General features: G+C 37.3%; 1 protein-coding gene across 2 annotated transcripts in view; it reads right to left on the minus strand.

The window, feature by feature from the left end:
- ATG5 (autophagy related 5) overlaps window positions 1-17,243 on the minus strand; it is a 130,629-nt gene that overhangs the window by 65,034 nt on the left and 48,352 nt on the right. For both annotated transcript variants that reach the window (XM_029945103.1, XM_029945104.1), the window contains one exon: window positions 13,704-13,866. In XM_029945103.1, coding sequence (XP_029800963.1) covers window positions 13,704-13,866 — 163 coding nt within the window. The remainder of the gene's footprint in view (window positions 1-13,703; window positions 13,867-17,243) is intronic.

The following is a 17,243-nucleotide window of genomic DNA, read 5'->3' on the forward strand; positions in this document are numbered from 1 at the left end:
AACTATTTCTTTTTTAGTTCTGGGGTTAAAATCTTGCAACTCTCTGAATACACATTAAAACACTGGCATGGTTTGATTGTAAATGTGATTTTCACATAAAAGAATTTCTGAATCTTCTACAGTTTCTAAAGCAATCAAAGAGAAGAGACATGCAATGAATAATGAGAAATTAGCCCTGCTATACAGCTATACTCATTTGTCTGGTAAAGAAAAGAACATCACTAATATATAGAATCCTAACACCCAGAAGTCATTACCACAGCCACTAATCTTTGGTCAGCAGAGAGAGTAAACAGAATGTCAGGGGGTTGAGGGTGGGTGAGCGGTGGAGAAAGGACCTGAAATTCTGAAATTTTCAATAAAATTAATTTCTAGGTCTTTGTTAAAAAGTGTAGGAAAGAGGTATCTGGTCAACAATAATAAATTGTTAAACTAAAATGTGAATCTGGCCATCCAGACCCCTACAAAGATATTGAAGGAATGGGTCAGAGACTAGGTCAGTTTAAATGAGAAGGAAGAGACAGGGAAAGAAGTGCTAACATATGCAGAACCAGATCAAGTGCCCAGCAGTGCCCAGGGGAGAGAGGGATAAAAGGAGGCAAAAGAGGAAAAAGGAAAAATACAGAAGATGCATGTTACTTTAAAAAAGTCAGCACACGGGGCGCCTGGGTGGCTCAGTCGGTTTAGCAACTGACTTCGGCTCAGATCATGATCTCACAGTTCGTGGGTTCAAGCCCCACCTCGGGCTCTGTGCTGACAGCTCAGAGCCTGGAGCCTGCTTCCGATTCTGTGTGTCCCTCTCTCTCTCTCTGCCCTTCCCCTGCTCATAATCTGCCTCTCTGTCTCAAAAATAAATAAATATTAAAAAATTTAAAAAATATATATAAAATTAAATTAAATTAAAAAGTCAGCACATCAGTCTTACTGAAATGACAGCATACTGTTGATTCATTTGTCACTTAACAGTCACTACAGCAAAAATATAATAATTGCCATCCAAAAACACTTTGGGCTAAGTTTACAATAAGAAGTTCACATGGTTAAATTTATAGATAAGAAGACTTAACTAGTTACAATAACTTTAATTCACTTATATGCCAAATTCATTTTGTTCCAAATGTACTCCAAACGAGTCCCTGTAACAGCTGAGCATACTAGTTCTCAAGGGCTGGGCTGGTGAAACAGATGAGAAACTTCAAACACAGGTTGGCCCAGGCTATGGACCTCCTTCCAAACATACCCTGCAAGGCTGCTCTGGGGACAGTGGTAATTCATGTGAAGTACCCAGCAGTATTCCGTAAGTGGTCACTGCTACCCTGAAGGAAAGTGGTTTTATCCATCACTTCTCTCTAGAGCAGTGGTTCTCGAATGGGACAATTTTGCCCCCAAGGGAATATTTTGCAATGTCTGGAGGTATTTTTTAATGTTGAGATAGAGAGTGGGGAGTAGTGTGCTACTGGCATCTAGTGAGTGGGGAGGAAGACCAGGAATGCTGCCAAACACCCCACAGTGCATGCTGGCCCCCTCCCTGCCACTGCCCCAACACCACAGAATTACCCACTCCAAAATGTCTATAGTGCTAAGTTGAGGAATCCTGCTCCAGAGCAGAGGTTCTCAAACTGTAGTGCATCACCATCACCTGGAGGGCTTGTGGAACCAGAGGTTCTTGGGCCTTTTGCTGGGACCCTAGAGTTTCTGAGTCAGTTGGTCTAGGGGATCTTTCTAATTAGTTCCTAGGTAATGCTGATGCTTTGGACCCAAGTGTCTACCCTTTGAGAAATAGTACTCTTAAGAAAAGTGATAAGTACAAAACAAAAAAATATTAGGAAAGTATCTCTGAGGTTTCCTGTTCTCTTAAATCATGAAATTCTTAAGTTTCAAAACAAAACATTCATTTTAAAACAAAGTAAGTTGAACAATATATGCAAATATACCTGTGTGCATAATTTTTTTTTCAAGAAGAATCATGCTGTAAACTCAAATAGTAATGACAGGTCATGGCTTCAGTAGTGAAAATCATTTATGAGGCAGATGTTTGTCTGTGTTTCCTCTACATGTTGAAGAAAAATCTTCTTAAATCTTTCCATACTTATGTTATAGAAAAAAAATGATAGTATGTTAGAAGGTATAAATTTTTAGTAAGTTTTTTAACTGGGCCAAATATAAATAAGAGATGATAAAGCAGTCATTTCACTGTAAATGATTCAAAACTGTACTTAAAAGGGCATTAAAAATGAAATCTTTGTGTCCCTATAACACTAGGAATTCACTAAAATTATTTTCAGTTAAGGGCGCCTAAAGTGGCTCAGTCAGTTAAGCGTCCAACTTCAGCTCAGGTCATGATCTCACAGTTCATGGGCTCGAGCCCCGCATCAGGCTCTGTGCTGACAGCTAGCTCAGAGCCTGGAGCCTGTCTTCAGATTCTGTGTCCCCTTCTCTCTTTGACCCTCCCCTGCTCACGCTGTCTCTCTCTGTCTCTCAAAAATAAATAAAAAACATTAAAAAAATGTTTAAAGAAAGCATTTTCAATTATTATTCAGAGTTTAGACAATTAATCTAGTCATACTGATTTATCATATATCAACTGCATCTCATACATTCTCTACCATCAATGAACCCTGGGACAGATGACCATTCACTGTTATTAACAGACTGCTGCCAAAAACTTATGTTAGAATTATCTGTAGAGTATTATGAAATAATTGTCTAAATGTTTTCACCAAGTTTTATTATTCATGAGGTTCACTGCCAAGTGTACCCAAAGAACTGTAAGAGGCTATGATCCAAATTATTACCAAATGTATTTATTCATCATAATCATTTATATATCATCAATCATGTAATTTCTTGAGCAATCTTTCTCCAGAAGCCTAACAAAGTATCTGGATAGCTTTATATTAAAACGCAAATACATAAGCTTTTTAGATTTCCATCATTTTTAATTACAGAAAGCAGAATATTTAGAGACTGATTTACACTTGATCTTAGCAAAAGGCCGAGAAGTGATGGGAGAGACTGATTTAAAAGATTTAACATAAGAGAGTAAAATGCCTGACAGTTCCACAGTAAGACTTAATTGAATGCTCAAGCAAATTACAAATTTGCTTTAAGCAACTTTCTCACAAAGCTATAGATTCTGGAATGCCACACACACAGCTTTAGGCTGAACTTATTCACCTTACTGTATGGCAGGCAAGGTAATGGAAATGACTAAGTTGGCTGCATGAAGAAAGGAAAGCACATAATGGTTAGCGGGTATAAAGAACTGCCAAACATCAGGAATATATGGAATGACTCCGTATTTCGCTGCCTTGTATCACTGGAGAATCCTTAAAGGAGAAATAATAAAGATGGCACTTCTAAAAGTAAACATGTATGAAATTAAGTTGCAGCACTCAATTCAAATTTATTAAGCCATCTCCACCCACTGTACACACTCACAATACTTAACTCTAGCAAGAGCTAATGTAACACAGCGCTACATGAACGTCTCAGAGACATCTCAGACTTTCAGCCTCAAAGTTAGCCTCCTCAACTAGGGTTTGTTCCCCGCCCCAAACCTGTTCTCCATCTAGTTATTTCATATCACAGTACAAAGCACCACTATCCATCGAGCTGTCCCAGTCAAAATCCAGAAATGATTCTTTCCCTTTTTTCACCCTGACCTTACAGCCATTCTAATAATAGAGTCTGTCCATTCTACCTCCAGAACAAACCCCTCATTTACTGGCTTTTCTCCATTTCATCTGATACCTGGACTGACTACTACAGCCTCTCTACTTCCGATCCTGGCTCCTTCTTTTCCACTCTCCATTCAGCAGCCAGAATGTTCTTACATCCTCTCTGCATCTCATTACTCTCCAGGGACATCCCATTGCAGGTAACATCTAAATTATTTTCCTTGGCCTACACAAGGCCCCGAATCATCCCGTTCTTTCCCATTTCTCCAGCCTCACCTCACGTTACCCTTCCCTCTTGGGCACTACTATCCAAGACACCGTGGCCTTCTTTCAGTTCCTTAAAACACACCAAACTCCTTGTTGCCTCATGTCCTTGAAGCATGTTATTCCCTGAAGTAGCCGTTCATTCTCATCCTTAAGATTTCAGGCTAAATATTAACTCCTAAAAGAGGTCTTTCCTAACCACCTTAACATAAATAGGTCCAATCCCTCCTGGTATCTATTCTTAACACTTTGCTTATTGCTTTCAAAATAGTGTAAAATCAACTGCTTTGTGTCTCAGGAGACTTACAAAAACAACTAGATATAAAGAAGTGTCATTTTTGCTACACAGAAAAAAAAAAGTGAGACTATAAAGGTAGAGGGAAAATAGATACGCAAACTAGAGAAAAGGAGGTATGCCAGAAAAACCCTTACTTATCTGTAACTTCAACAAGCTACAAGCAGGAGTATATTCTTTGAAACTGCCAGCATTCTCTCACTTCGGGGCCTTTGCCCTTGATGTTCCCTCTGCCAAGGAAGGTATTAACTCCAGATAAGGCATAATGATGGTTTGGATTTATGCTTTGGATTTCATGTCATCCGGTCAGTGAGACCTTCCACGACCGTTCTATTTAAAACAGCAATGCCCGATCCCCACCCAGTTCTTTCTCACCTTTCCCTGTTTTATTTTTCTCCCAGAGCGCTGACCATCACATGACACACAAAGTATTTTACTTATGTATATACACTTCTTGTCGGTCTCTCCCTCTAGAATTGTGGCTGCATAAGGGTAGGAATTTCAGTCTGTCTTATCACCAGCAGAGATTCACTAACTACTTGCTCAATGAATCAACGTTAAAATGATATCCATAAAACATGGACCAAGTTATATAAAAGGAACATGAGAGTTAATCTTATGGGTCAATGTGACTGGCCATGGAATGCTCATTATTTCTGGGTGTGACTGTGAGAGTGTTTCTAGATAAGATTATTAACTGAACAGGTAAATTTACAGTAGACTGCCCACCTCAATGCAGGCGGGCATCACCTAATCAGTTGAGGATCTGAATAGAACAAAAGACAGGGTAAGGAGGAAGAAGGAATTCATTCCTTTTTTTCCTCCCCCCTGACAAAGCAGAGACAACTCATTTCATCTTCTCATGAATCAAACTGGGATTTATACCACTGGCTCCTCTTGTTCTCAGGACTTCTATCTCAGACTGAATTACATTCTTTCTTGGATTTCCAGCTTATACAGGGTAAACCATGAGACTTCTAAGCCTCCATAATCATATGAGTTTATAATAAATCTCTCTCTCTATATATATACATATATATAATTTCTCTCTCTATATATAATTTCTAATATATATATTTTTTTCTAAAATTGGTTCTACTTCTGTGGAGAACCCTAATACAAGGAACACGTAAGAATGGCAGGAAGGTCAAAACTAAACATAAGATGAGGCTTATATAAAATAGTAAGGAAAACAAAATGAACTTTATAAACTATGTTTGGCAAGAAAGAATACATGGAGAAAATTATTGGGGAAGACAGTATCATATTAAGAGACAGAGAGAGGGGCGCCGAGGTGGTTCAGTTGGTTCATCGTCTGACTCTTGGTTTTGACTTGGGTCATGTCTCATGGTTCTTGAGATCGAGCCCCACATCTGGCTTGCACCAACAGCATGGAGTCTGCTTGGAATTCTCTCTCTCCCTTTCTTTCTGCCCCTGCCCTCTGCTCGCTCTCTAAAAAGAAATGAGAGAGAAAGAGAGAGAGAAACCTCAACTATTTGACTTCTGTTTAGCTTCCATTTTCTCTAATAACAGAATGATCTTCAAAGAAGAAAGAGAAACTATATAGCTGAAGTGAAAACAATGCCTCTATAGGCTCAGAAATAATAGTACTTACTCTGCTTTCATAGGTATGCTGCTTTAAGTTATTAATTCAAGTCTTCAGATAAATGGGAATTACTTTAGAAGACATTAAAAGAACTTAAAGATAGGATTATAAAATCAAAACCTTAATCTTATGAAACAATGGAGAATGGGAGAGGTAAATGAGGTCAGGAAACAGGCAAATATTTCAACTCAAAAATATGAATGGGGGGGGCACCTGGGTGGCTCAGTTGGTTAAGTGTCTGACTTGGTTTTGGCTCACGTCTCGTGGTTCCTGAGTTCAAGTCCCATGTTGGGCTCTGTGCTGACAGTGCAGAGCCTTCTTGGGATTCTCTCTCTCTCCCCCTCTCTCTGTGCCCCTCCCCTAACTTGTACTGTCTCTGTGTCAAAATAAATAAACTTAAAAAATATGAAGGGGTATTATCAACTAGTAAGCCTGATGTTAATCATAAGCAAAATTTTTATGTTTCTGAGTATTGAGAAAGTAAAACAGTATTAGCAGAAATCAGCATAAGTTTTAAAATATGTACAGCATCAAAGTGACCTATATTCCCTTTATTATTATAATATTAAGGAGGGGCACCTGGCTGGCTCAGTCGGTGGAGCATGCGACTCTTGATCCTCTCTTGATCTGGGGGACAGGAGCTCAAGCCCCATTTTGGGGTATAGAGATTACTTAAAAATAAATCTTAAAAAAAATTTTTAAACAATATCAAGGGGCTGGGTATCAAAAGGTAATTTATCTTAAATTGTAACAATATAGCAAAGATCTACTTCTGGATAATGTGTATAAGCTGGATAAGAGTAGCTAGGCACACTCAAGAGTTTCTGAAACATCTGGGAATCAACTTTGACAGTTCTCATTCTATTACACATCACATTCAACTAAATACTCAAGCCTTAACAGTTCTCTATCTCAAATATTTCTCAAATCTACCCACTTCTCTCCTCCCTCAAAGGCCACCACTTATAATATAAAACAATGATCATCTCTCACCTAACAACTGGAATGGACTCCTAGCTGGTCTTTTAATTCCACGTTTGCTCCCTTCTGATTAATTTATTAACCACATTGCATTCAAAGACATGCCTCTAAAAAGACAATCATCCCTTCAATTATAATCTTGCTTAAAATCTTTCGGTGGTCCCCTATCTACCCCACCTCACTCTCTGGGGATAAAGTTCAGTATTATTAAAATAGCCTCTAAGGCCCTGAACAGACAGGGTCTTGGTCTAACTTGTGCTGTCAGGTCTCTGCCTACTTTACCACCTACTTGCCACTCTTGGTCCTGATCACCATGCTGTAGTCAGAATGGCCTCCCTGAGCTCTCAGAACTTATTAGTCTCTTTTCTGCTTCTCTGCCCAACCCGGGCATTCCCTGTGCCTGGAGCACTTTCATCCCAACCACCCTGCTCTCTATCCCTTCCTCTTTCCTCCACAACTGAAGTTATAAATGTAGTAATTATATAAAGCCTATCTGTTTAATGTCTGGCTCCCCTAACAGACTGTAAATTCTGAAGGAAGGACTCTGCCTGTCACACTCACCCCATTGGCCCCTGTGCCTATTGCAGTGCCAGGCACATGACAGGTTCCTTTAACTGGGTGAACCAAACTGCCAGGATCTAGGCATGACTCTCCTATAATGAACATTGTTTCCAAGCCTTCATTAAACATCAGAGTATAAAATCTATGAAGAATATAAATAGTATTTGTGGCACTGGATGAAAGAATAAAAATTCCTATGAACTCAACATGGGGGAGGGATGAGAAGTAACAGAGGAAGCAAGACTGGCCACATGTTGATAACGGCTGAGGCCGGATAACAGGTATGTGGGGGCTCATGATACTATTTACTCTGCTCTTATTCACACAATGTAAGCTCAGTGTTCTCACAAGTGGTAAAAATCCACATTTTGCTAAAGATATACAGAAGGCTTACCAAATACGACCTTTTGTTCAGACAAAAGGTTCAAGAGAAGTACTTATGCCTCCTATTGACATTTCTGCTTAGGATTCTCCTTCCATGCCACCTACACCTAGAACAGCATCTGACACTAACCAAATCACAGAAACTGAGGCTTCAAGATACAGAGCTCAATCTTAAAATCTCTTCTCTCTGCTTTAGTACTCTTTCTATGACACCACACTTAATACTAGAAAGTTACCTTCCACTCAAGTCTTGCTTCAAAGGGACAGGAAGGAAGGGAGGGAGAAGAAAGAAAGGAAAAAGAAAAAGAGAGAAGAAAGAGAGAGGGAAAGAAGGGGTAGGAAGAAAGAGAGAGAGATTATTAATAGTAAATCTTCTTCCAAGAAGTCCTTTGGAATCAACTGAAAATATCTAATCATCAGAATTCTGGTATATATGCTTACCACTTTATAGTCCTTGAATGTGAGTTTCGTGAATTCTTACCACATTCACATTTATAAGGAACTCCAGCAGAGCAAGGAAAGTGATCTGTCAGACCACACAAGTGATAAGCGATAAAGATCAGGTCCTTCTCAGACCAACAGATCTTCAGTCCAATACTTATTCTACTATATGCAACTAATAAGAACAAAGCAATGCAACCCAACTGTCTCTTATCATACAAGCCTCCAAAGAGCTAAAACCACTGCATTTATCTTTTACATCACCTAGCAAACAAAAGTAGTTTCTTTTCTTAATTCTTAATTTTTTTAATGTTTGTTTATTTTTGAGAGAAAGACAGACAGATTATGAGCTGGGGAGGGGCAGAAAGAGAGACACAGAATCTGAAGCAGGCTCCAGGCTCTGAGCTATCAGCACAGAGCCTGACACAGAGCTCTAACTCACAGACCATGAGATCATGACCTAAGCCAAAGTTGGACACCTAACTGACTAACCCACCCAAGAACCCCTAAACAAAAGTATTTCCAAAATGTTATGACTTGTTATAAAAAATCAACTTTCAGTAATCACTATTTCCTCTTAAAAACCAGTTTTAGGTTAAAATGGTACACTACCAAATAATTGATTACTTTAAAAAAATTCCTTAGCTCCAAAAAGATTAAGCACATTTTAAAAACAATCAGTTTTAGCAGTCAAAACTTAGATTTAGACTTATCTGAAGGACTATGAAATTTATTTAATGATATCTTTTCTTTTTCAGTGTACTCAAAAAACCAAGGCTGAAAACTAGTCATATGTTAAAAATATATTTTAGAGATTTCTTCAAATCTCTAGCTTATAAGAAAATCTCAAGCTAATAAGAAAACAGTTTGACATTTAATAGAAAATAGCCTGCACATGTAGTGACAACAGCCTCATATATAATAAAAATGTTACTTTCTTTTCTTTTTTGTGGTCATTTACGTGGTTTCACAGGGAGGTTAAATACTCTTATATCTAAAATGAAAACCCCTAAAAAACACTGAAAGGCACAGTATGTCTTAAATGAGTTTTCTTGGTTTCAAAAGTTTTTCTTATTTCTCTTTCACACAGATCTGAAACATTAAAATTAGCATTTGAAAGTATTCAAAAACTGTTTAAATCGTTGTTTAGTTGCTATGATCTACAGGTGCAGTACTGAATGAAATAAATTTACCGTCAGCTAGGTCTCAATTTTGACCAATTTACAATTATACAAATCAAAAGGTAAAAAGTATCTTTGTTTTCACAAATTAATAGGACCTTCTTTTGGATGGAAAAATTCTTAAACATAAAACCTATTTCCATAAATAAATTCAAACAAAACATTTCCTCCATTTTACACTAGGATTAAATGATTTATAAAAGGCTGTTAATATTATTTCCTTACATTATTAGAAAGGAATAAAATAGTCATTCAGTCAATATTAATTTGTCTGCTCTATGCCTAAGAGTGGACGAGATGCTGGGCATTCAAAAATGTAGAATACACTCCAACCAGGAGAAACTTATATCCTACCAACTATATGAGAGTGTGATAAAACAGGAGAGCAGAAATGCATACGGATGGACAAGGAGCTCTGGCAGCATGAAAACAGGGGTAGTTCTGCCTCCATGAGGCTGGACGCCCCATGCAGACAGGGTCCACGTTTGTTTTATCACTGCTGCATGGTCACCAACTCCTAGTAGTGTCAGAAACACGTAAGATGTTCTTTAAATATCTGCTGGCTAAGGGGTCCCTGGGTGGCTCAGATGGTTAAGCGTCTGGCTTCAGCTCAGGTCATGATCTCATGGTTTGTGGGTTTGAGCCCCGCATCGGGCTCTGTGCTGACAGCTAGCTCAGAGCCTGGAGCCTGCTTCCGATTCTGTGTCTCCCTCTCTCTCTCTGACCCTCCCCTGCTTGTGCTGTCTCTCTCTGTCTCTCAAAAATAAATAAAAAACATTTAAAAAAATTTAAATATCTGCTGGCTAAAAAAATAAAAGAAAGAAGGCTTCACATAGCAGATGATGAGAGAAATAAGCATTAAAGCATAAGGAAGAATCAGACAAAAAAGGGAAGGAAAGGGCATTCTAGGCAGAAGGAACTACTACATCCACCTTTCACCGATTTACTTTAATGCAGGTAATATTCAACCTTTTATCCCAAAATAGATTTTCTACTAACAACCTTTAACTAGCTAAAAATTTCCTAAATGAATATTTTAGATTTTAAAAAGTAGAATAAACAAACTAGCAAGGTCACCAGTACCCACAGGATACTAAATAAATGATTTTGAGTGTAAGTTCAATCATTACCAGTACAAAAAAGACAAACATAATAGCTACAAAAATAATTTATAACTAAAAATAAAATACATTTTAGACACATACCTTTTCCAGTCAAGTTTAATGAAATTCAACTTGAAAAGTAATTTAGTAAAATTTAACTTAATAAAGCTAATTTTAAAACAGTCACAAGTCCAAGAAAGAATATGACCTAAGACAAAAATAGGAAAAGAATTTTACACCAGAAAATAGCAATGAAGGCCGTTATCAGACCAAGTCTGATACATTAAGTTATACCAAACTCTGAATGTGACATTTGAGTCATTCTTTAGGTCAATGATAAATATGAGCTGTTGGTTTGGTCAACCTTCTATGAGCTGGCAAATGCTTTCTAAAAGGGTCAGAAAGAGTAAATATTTCACGCTGCGTGCCACGTGGTCTCTGCACAACTACTTCACTCAGCTACTGTACCATGAAAGCTGTCACAGACAATACACAACTAACGGGTAGGGTGGGGTTCTAGTAAGATAAAAACAGGTAGCTGGCCCATGACTATAGTCTGCCAACCCTTATTCTAGGGTCTCAATAATTCTTTTCAAACAGCTTTACTTCCTTTCATACACTTTCCCATAAATGGTCTTAGTGTTTCATTCAAGCCTCTAAAGACACCTATAAGAGAATGCTCTTGTTTTATATATAAAGAAACTGAAGCCAAAGGGGTGAGTTGCCCTATGGAGCTGCCAGGAGAGAGACTACACAACTCTTAACCAGCTCCCCCCTCACACCCAAGCCCTCCAAGGCCCCAAGTGAAACACTTTAATCAACTTTAGAATCCTCTGCTGAATCTCTGAACTCTCTCTATAGCAGACTCACTCAGTTCACAACAGATTTCAAGAAGACCTACTTATATGCCCATTGAAATTATTTACTTCAATTCTGAAGCCAAATTATTCTCAGATCCCTGCTCTCTTGACAAGATTCCAGCCTTCTTCTATTTAGGTTATCTTCTTATTCACAAGTCTCCTAAGATCTCAGTTCATCTTCAAATAGCCAGCAAAAAAAAAAAAAAAAAAAAAAAAAAGGAAAAAATATATCTTTAGGGATTATAAACTCTTTTAATTATTTAAAAGGAATTTGTATACTCAGTAAAATACAAGAGGGGAAAGGCTGCCTTTGCAGAGCTTACAATCTAATTAAGAAATACCAAACATACAAATATAAAACTAAGGAGCAACTACTGTAACTCAAATCTAAGAAATTAGGAAAAAGACAAAATTTAATTTACTGTATACACTGTCATAAAATATAAATACCTTTTGCACTACTGAAGTCTCATATAATGCCCTGTTTAGGATAATGAAAGCTTAATAAATACTACATAACTATAAACACCTCTTTGACACGGTAATTGTATAGTCTCAAAGATAAAAATGGATCACATTTTTTTAAATGTTTATTTATTTTTGAGAGAGAGAGAGACAGAGTGTGAGCAGGGAAGGGGCAGAGAGAGAGGGAGACACAGAATCTGAAGCAGGCTCCAGGCTCTGAGCTGTCAGCACAAAGCCCAATGTGGGGCCCGAACCCACAGACCATGAGATCATGACCTGAGCTAAAGTCGGTTGCTCAACTGACTGGGCCACTCAGGCGCCCCAGATTATGTTTTTAAAAATTATGTTTTCAAGGGTGGAATCAGAAGGAGAAGGTGGGTCTTCTATCTTATTCTCATTATTGCCATTAAAGTTCAGCTTATTCTGGACTAATTTCCTATCTAAAAACAACATGAACAAAATATAAGCAATCCTTGCTTTGCATAGCACTGCAGGACTGGAAAAGTCACCATGAAACCATGCAAAGTGATCTTAATAATCAATGGTGTGGTCTTTAAAAACTGCCAAAATATTAAAAACTTTTTTTTAGTTATAAGCATATAAGAAAATAAAATTAATTTATTTAGTACACTGAAATTTAAAACATGAGAAACACTGAGAATTCCAGTGTTTTGTTTATTACTCTGTAAAAAACTAAAGCACACTTTGACTAGTGCTTGCTTTCTTGACATAAAACTTACAAGCGAGCATCTTTCCTAACCTTGGCAAACTGTCATATGCCTTTCTAGGTCCGGATCAACTTCCAAAGATGTCATCATTTGCACTTCCAATGTTATGAAATATCTTTGAGAGTTCCTGTGAAGTTCCTCAAAGTTCCTTTGAGAGTTTTTTGCCAGCATCACTTCCTCTAGGATAAATTCACCCTTTTCGTCACAATCACTTACCCCATTCCTGTCGAAAAGTGCACCTTCACTAAGTTCCTGTGGCTGCATTTCTAGTGTCTTAAAAGATGGTAGTGTCAACATGCCCACAGTCAGCTGTTTCTTCTAGGATTCCATTATTTCTGTGAAATCCCATGACTAGCATTATCACTTTCTGTAGCTTTGCTATACTTTCAACTTTCTTGGCCAATTTCCTCTTTCAGTTATCCACTTTTTTAAATGTTATATGGACTTATCAGTGGACACAAGGAGGGAACGCAACTATGCACTTTGCTGTCTGTGGGTAAACTAAGTAACAGATGAGTAATGATGATTCACTGACAGATACTGCATCTATGCTGTTAAATGACTCATGGACTAAAGAGCTAGCAATAAAGTTTGCACTTTATGTAATTTCAGTAACTATATGATAGTAAGTGAAATGTGAGCCATATTGTTAAGAACCTGGTATTGTTTAACTAAAGCATGTTAGCTACTGGACCCATGCAAAACAACAGGTGCCTGTAAATAAGACAACTGGGGGGGGGGGCGGGGGGGTTCCAAATCCCTGCCAGGAGAGAAAGAATCCAAGCACGAAGCAAGCCATACTGTTCTGAGAAAGCAGGAGTTGGGAGTTTATGCCCTAGCAGGGGAGGTACTTTGGTGTGCACACAGGATGTTCAGTTACAATTGCAGAGAGATGACTAGCAATGAGGGCACTTTCTCCAGAAGCTAAACACAGGAGGTTTATACCAGCTGCTGTCATCCACAAAGAGGAAAATGTTGGAAGAATAGGATGTTAGGGATGAGTAAAGGCAGTTACTTTTGTAGCTAAATTTTGTGTGTAGAGTCCAGAACTTAAACTTGTACCACCAATCCTAAGAGGTACCACCTACTCACAGGGTTACAGTTATTCCACACTTTTAAAGTGGTATTCTGAAATTAAACACGGTTATATTTACCATTTTGTAATCCCATCCAGAGCTGCTTATGATCTTTTTTCTGCATTTCATTGATTACTTGACTTTTATGCTTTAATGCATCAGCTTCCTTCACACAAGACATAAAATGAGCTTCAATTGCATCCTTAGATGGACAGTGCAGAAGGTCTTTTTCTGGAAAACTCTATCAAAGGAAAAAAATACACATATAAAACAGTTACACATAATACAAAATTAGCTTTGTAAAGAACTGTATCTCCCTCAATTATCCAATATTTTTGGCAAACCACCTGTTAACTTCCCAAGAGAGATTTCAATACAATTCTGAAAACTTTTTAAATTAAGTTAAAAATCTTTAGCTACCTGGTGTATTTTGTATTTTTTCCAAATAATCCCTGTGTAACATGATTCGTGTTTAAAATAACATCAAAAAAGGCTATGAAGAAGTAATAATTTTCAAAATAGTTCTTTGGCTTGGCCATACCTAGTGCTGACAGGAAATGTGAACTACAATTTGCACACACTCCTAGTGAGGATGTAAAACAGTGCAATCGGTCTGGAAAACAGTTTGGTCCTTTTTTTAGAAAAGGTAAACATACACCTTCCATCTGATCCAGTCATTCTACAACTAGGCAATTACCTAAGAGAAACAACAACATATTTCCATACAAAGCCTTGCATGTGAATATTCACAGCAGCCTCATTTCTAACAGCCCAAACCCAGGAAACATCTTAAATGTCAACAGGTAAATGAATACATAAATTGTAGTATAAAGTTATCAAAGTGTATATTTTTAATATGTATAGTTTGCTGGATGTCAATTAGACCTTAATGAAGCAGTTAAAATGAAGCTTTTAAGGTCAATAACAAAACATATCCAATATGTCATTGAATCTTTTAGGTAGGTGAGGCAAAGATCACTAGACAGATAAGCAGTTATGTAAATTAGATGACTAATGCTCTTTTCACTGGAAAAAAAGAAAGATAATAAGAGCCAACACTAATTGAACACTTAACTACGTTACAAACATTGTATAGGACTTTTTATATGGACTATGTATCTTCATAACAATCTTTAAGGTAAAAACTATTGTTATTGCTATTTCACACATAAAAAATTAAATTAACTAATTAATTAAGAAGCTCAGGGAGAGAGTTGCACAGCTTGCAAGTGGTCAAGCGAGGATTAGTCTGACTCAAGAGTCCCAGGTTTTAACCACTATGCAATACCACTTCCTCCATTAGACCTGAATACATAAGGTAATGATTTATATTCAAACATTATTTTACCAAAAGTTGTTGTATTAGTCTTTTGGTAAAAACTGAGACAAGTAATAATGGCAGGGAAAAAAGCCTTTAGTGATAGCCTATTTGGATTCTATTAATAGCAACATTCAACTACCCCAGTCATGAGAAGCTCCTGAATGACAAGGAAACTCACAACACAAGCCCTTCTGCCAAAAGAAAAGGTATTTTACTATCTATCGATATTTCCTAAAATACATTTTTTAAATGCAAATAACCGGTCATACCTCCTTCTGCTCTAATAAGAATCTGGCTGCACGGGTCTGCTGAGTAAGAAGGCAAGCCATTACCTAACTCCCCACTGGTCACAGCTGTCTGGAGAGGAGAACAGCGGAGACCATCAGATTGTCTCTCTAGGTACAAAGGGATTTTTAGATTCATGGTGATATTGAACTAGAAATCCATGAAGAGCAAAGGCAGAGATTTTCAGACATAGGCACACAAAGGCAAAGATGATGAGAAATTATAAAATCCTGTAAAAATGAAAAGGCAAAAGGAGATCAGGAGAGAGAGAAAGGCAACAATAAGAGATGGGAGAGGGTATGGATGGCAGAGAGAGGGCCCCTGTCTTAATCAGCTTTACAATCAGCTGTATTTGTTTTGCTGAGGCTAAATTGAAGGGATCTGTCCTGGCTTCCTGACCACGGTAAACAATAAAATGTACATCATATCAATTCTACAATATTCAAATGGATTAACATTATAATAATTATTTCTATTTAAGAAAACTTTGTTATACTTGGTCTCTAAATTTAGAATGGCGTTTTCAGATAGTGTATAGTCTCTGTGCTGCTAACTGTCCATTTTGGTGATGTATGAGTGGCAGCAAATATGAAAGTTTATACTCCAAAGTAAGTATTACTTTCATGTAGCTTGAATTTACGACCTAGTTAAGCTTAAGTACTGTTAGAATTCTTAAAATTATGTACAATCTGATTATGAAAAAAGAAGTTAGGATCTCTCAAAACCAGTGGTTTAAGAAATCAAAGGGAAAATCCCCCATTTTCTAGTGTTGCTTCAGCATAGGCTCTAATCCCCGCAATGGCTCCTGCGATCAGAAAAGATACTGAAGTTTTGCTTTTTTCAGATTTCTGCTGTTCTGTATGTTTCTAAACTTAACCAGTGCAAACACCCATATTTGATAGTTGACAATTACAAACAACTAGTCTTTATTGCAAATGAGAGGTCTATCAGGAGTGCAGGTATTTATATATGTGTGCTTCAAGAGAGAATATTCTCTGCCTTTAGGAGGAAAGTAAACTATTTAATAAAATGAAGTTAAAGGAAATATGAAAGCAGTAACAGAAAGAGGAAATACCTACACAGACAGTCACAACAACTGAAATAATCATGGTAATGAATAAAGTGACAGTGTTTCAGTCAAAGCCCCCTCAGCTCCTGCTCGTGAACTGTTCATCCTTCCATGATCAGGTTGTGGTGGGATGGGAAATCTTTTTTTAAAAGCTTCACAATAAAATTCCAGACAAACTCTTGATTCATTACATTCCTAATATCTTCTTATATACATTAGCAGTTGTGTAAAAGTGCATTATCTTCTCAGTCCAAACAAATTCTTGCAAATACAGGTAGAGTCTGACACCATATTTACTTGCCTTCATTAATCTTTTTACTCAAAGTGCCTGATTAATCTAATTTCACTTAAAAAAAGTTTTTAATGTTCATTAATTTTTGAAAGAGAGAAAGAGACAGAGACAGAGAACATGGGGGTTGGAGGAACAGAGAGAGAGGGAGACACAGAATCTGAGGTAGGCTCTAGGCTCAGCACAGAGCCCAACACAGGGCTCGAACCCATAAACCATGAGATTATGAGCTGAGCCAAGGTCGAATGCTTAACCAACTGAGCCACTGAAATGCCCCACTCTAATTTCACTTTTACAGAAGTAATCTGGAAAATACCACTTACTTAGATGCCAGTGTCCTTTAATTAAAATATTAGTCCAGATAAACATTAGGTAACCAAACAACATTAAACTGAAACTACTCACAAGTGAAAAATAAAAGCTTTTCAATTTATTAATAATATTGCAAGCTCGACACCAAATGCTATGGCAACAAAGGCAAAAAGAAATAAGTATGACTACAACAAACTAAAAAGCTTGTGGACAGCAAAGAAAACTATCAACAAAATCAAAAGGCAATCTAACAAAGAGGAGAAAATAATTTAAAATCCTATGTCCAGTAAAGGAATAATATCCAAAATATATTTTAAAAAATCATACAACTCATCAATAAAA

The sequence above is a fragment of the Suricata suricatta genome, chromosome 7, assembly GCF_006229205.1.
Source record: "Suricata suricatta isolate VVHF042 chromosome 7, meerkat_22Aug2017_6uvM2_HiC, whole genome shotgun sequence".
Classification (NCBI taxonomy): Eukaryota; Metazoa; Chordata; class Mammalia; order Carnivora; family Herpestidae; genus Suricata; species Suricata suricatta.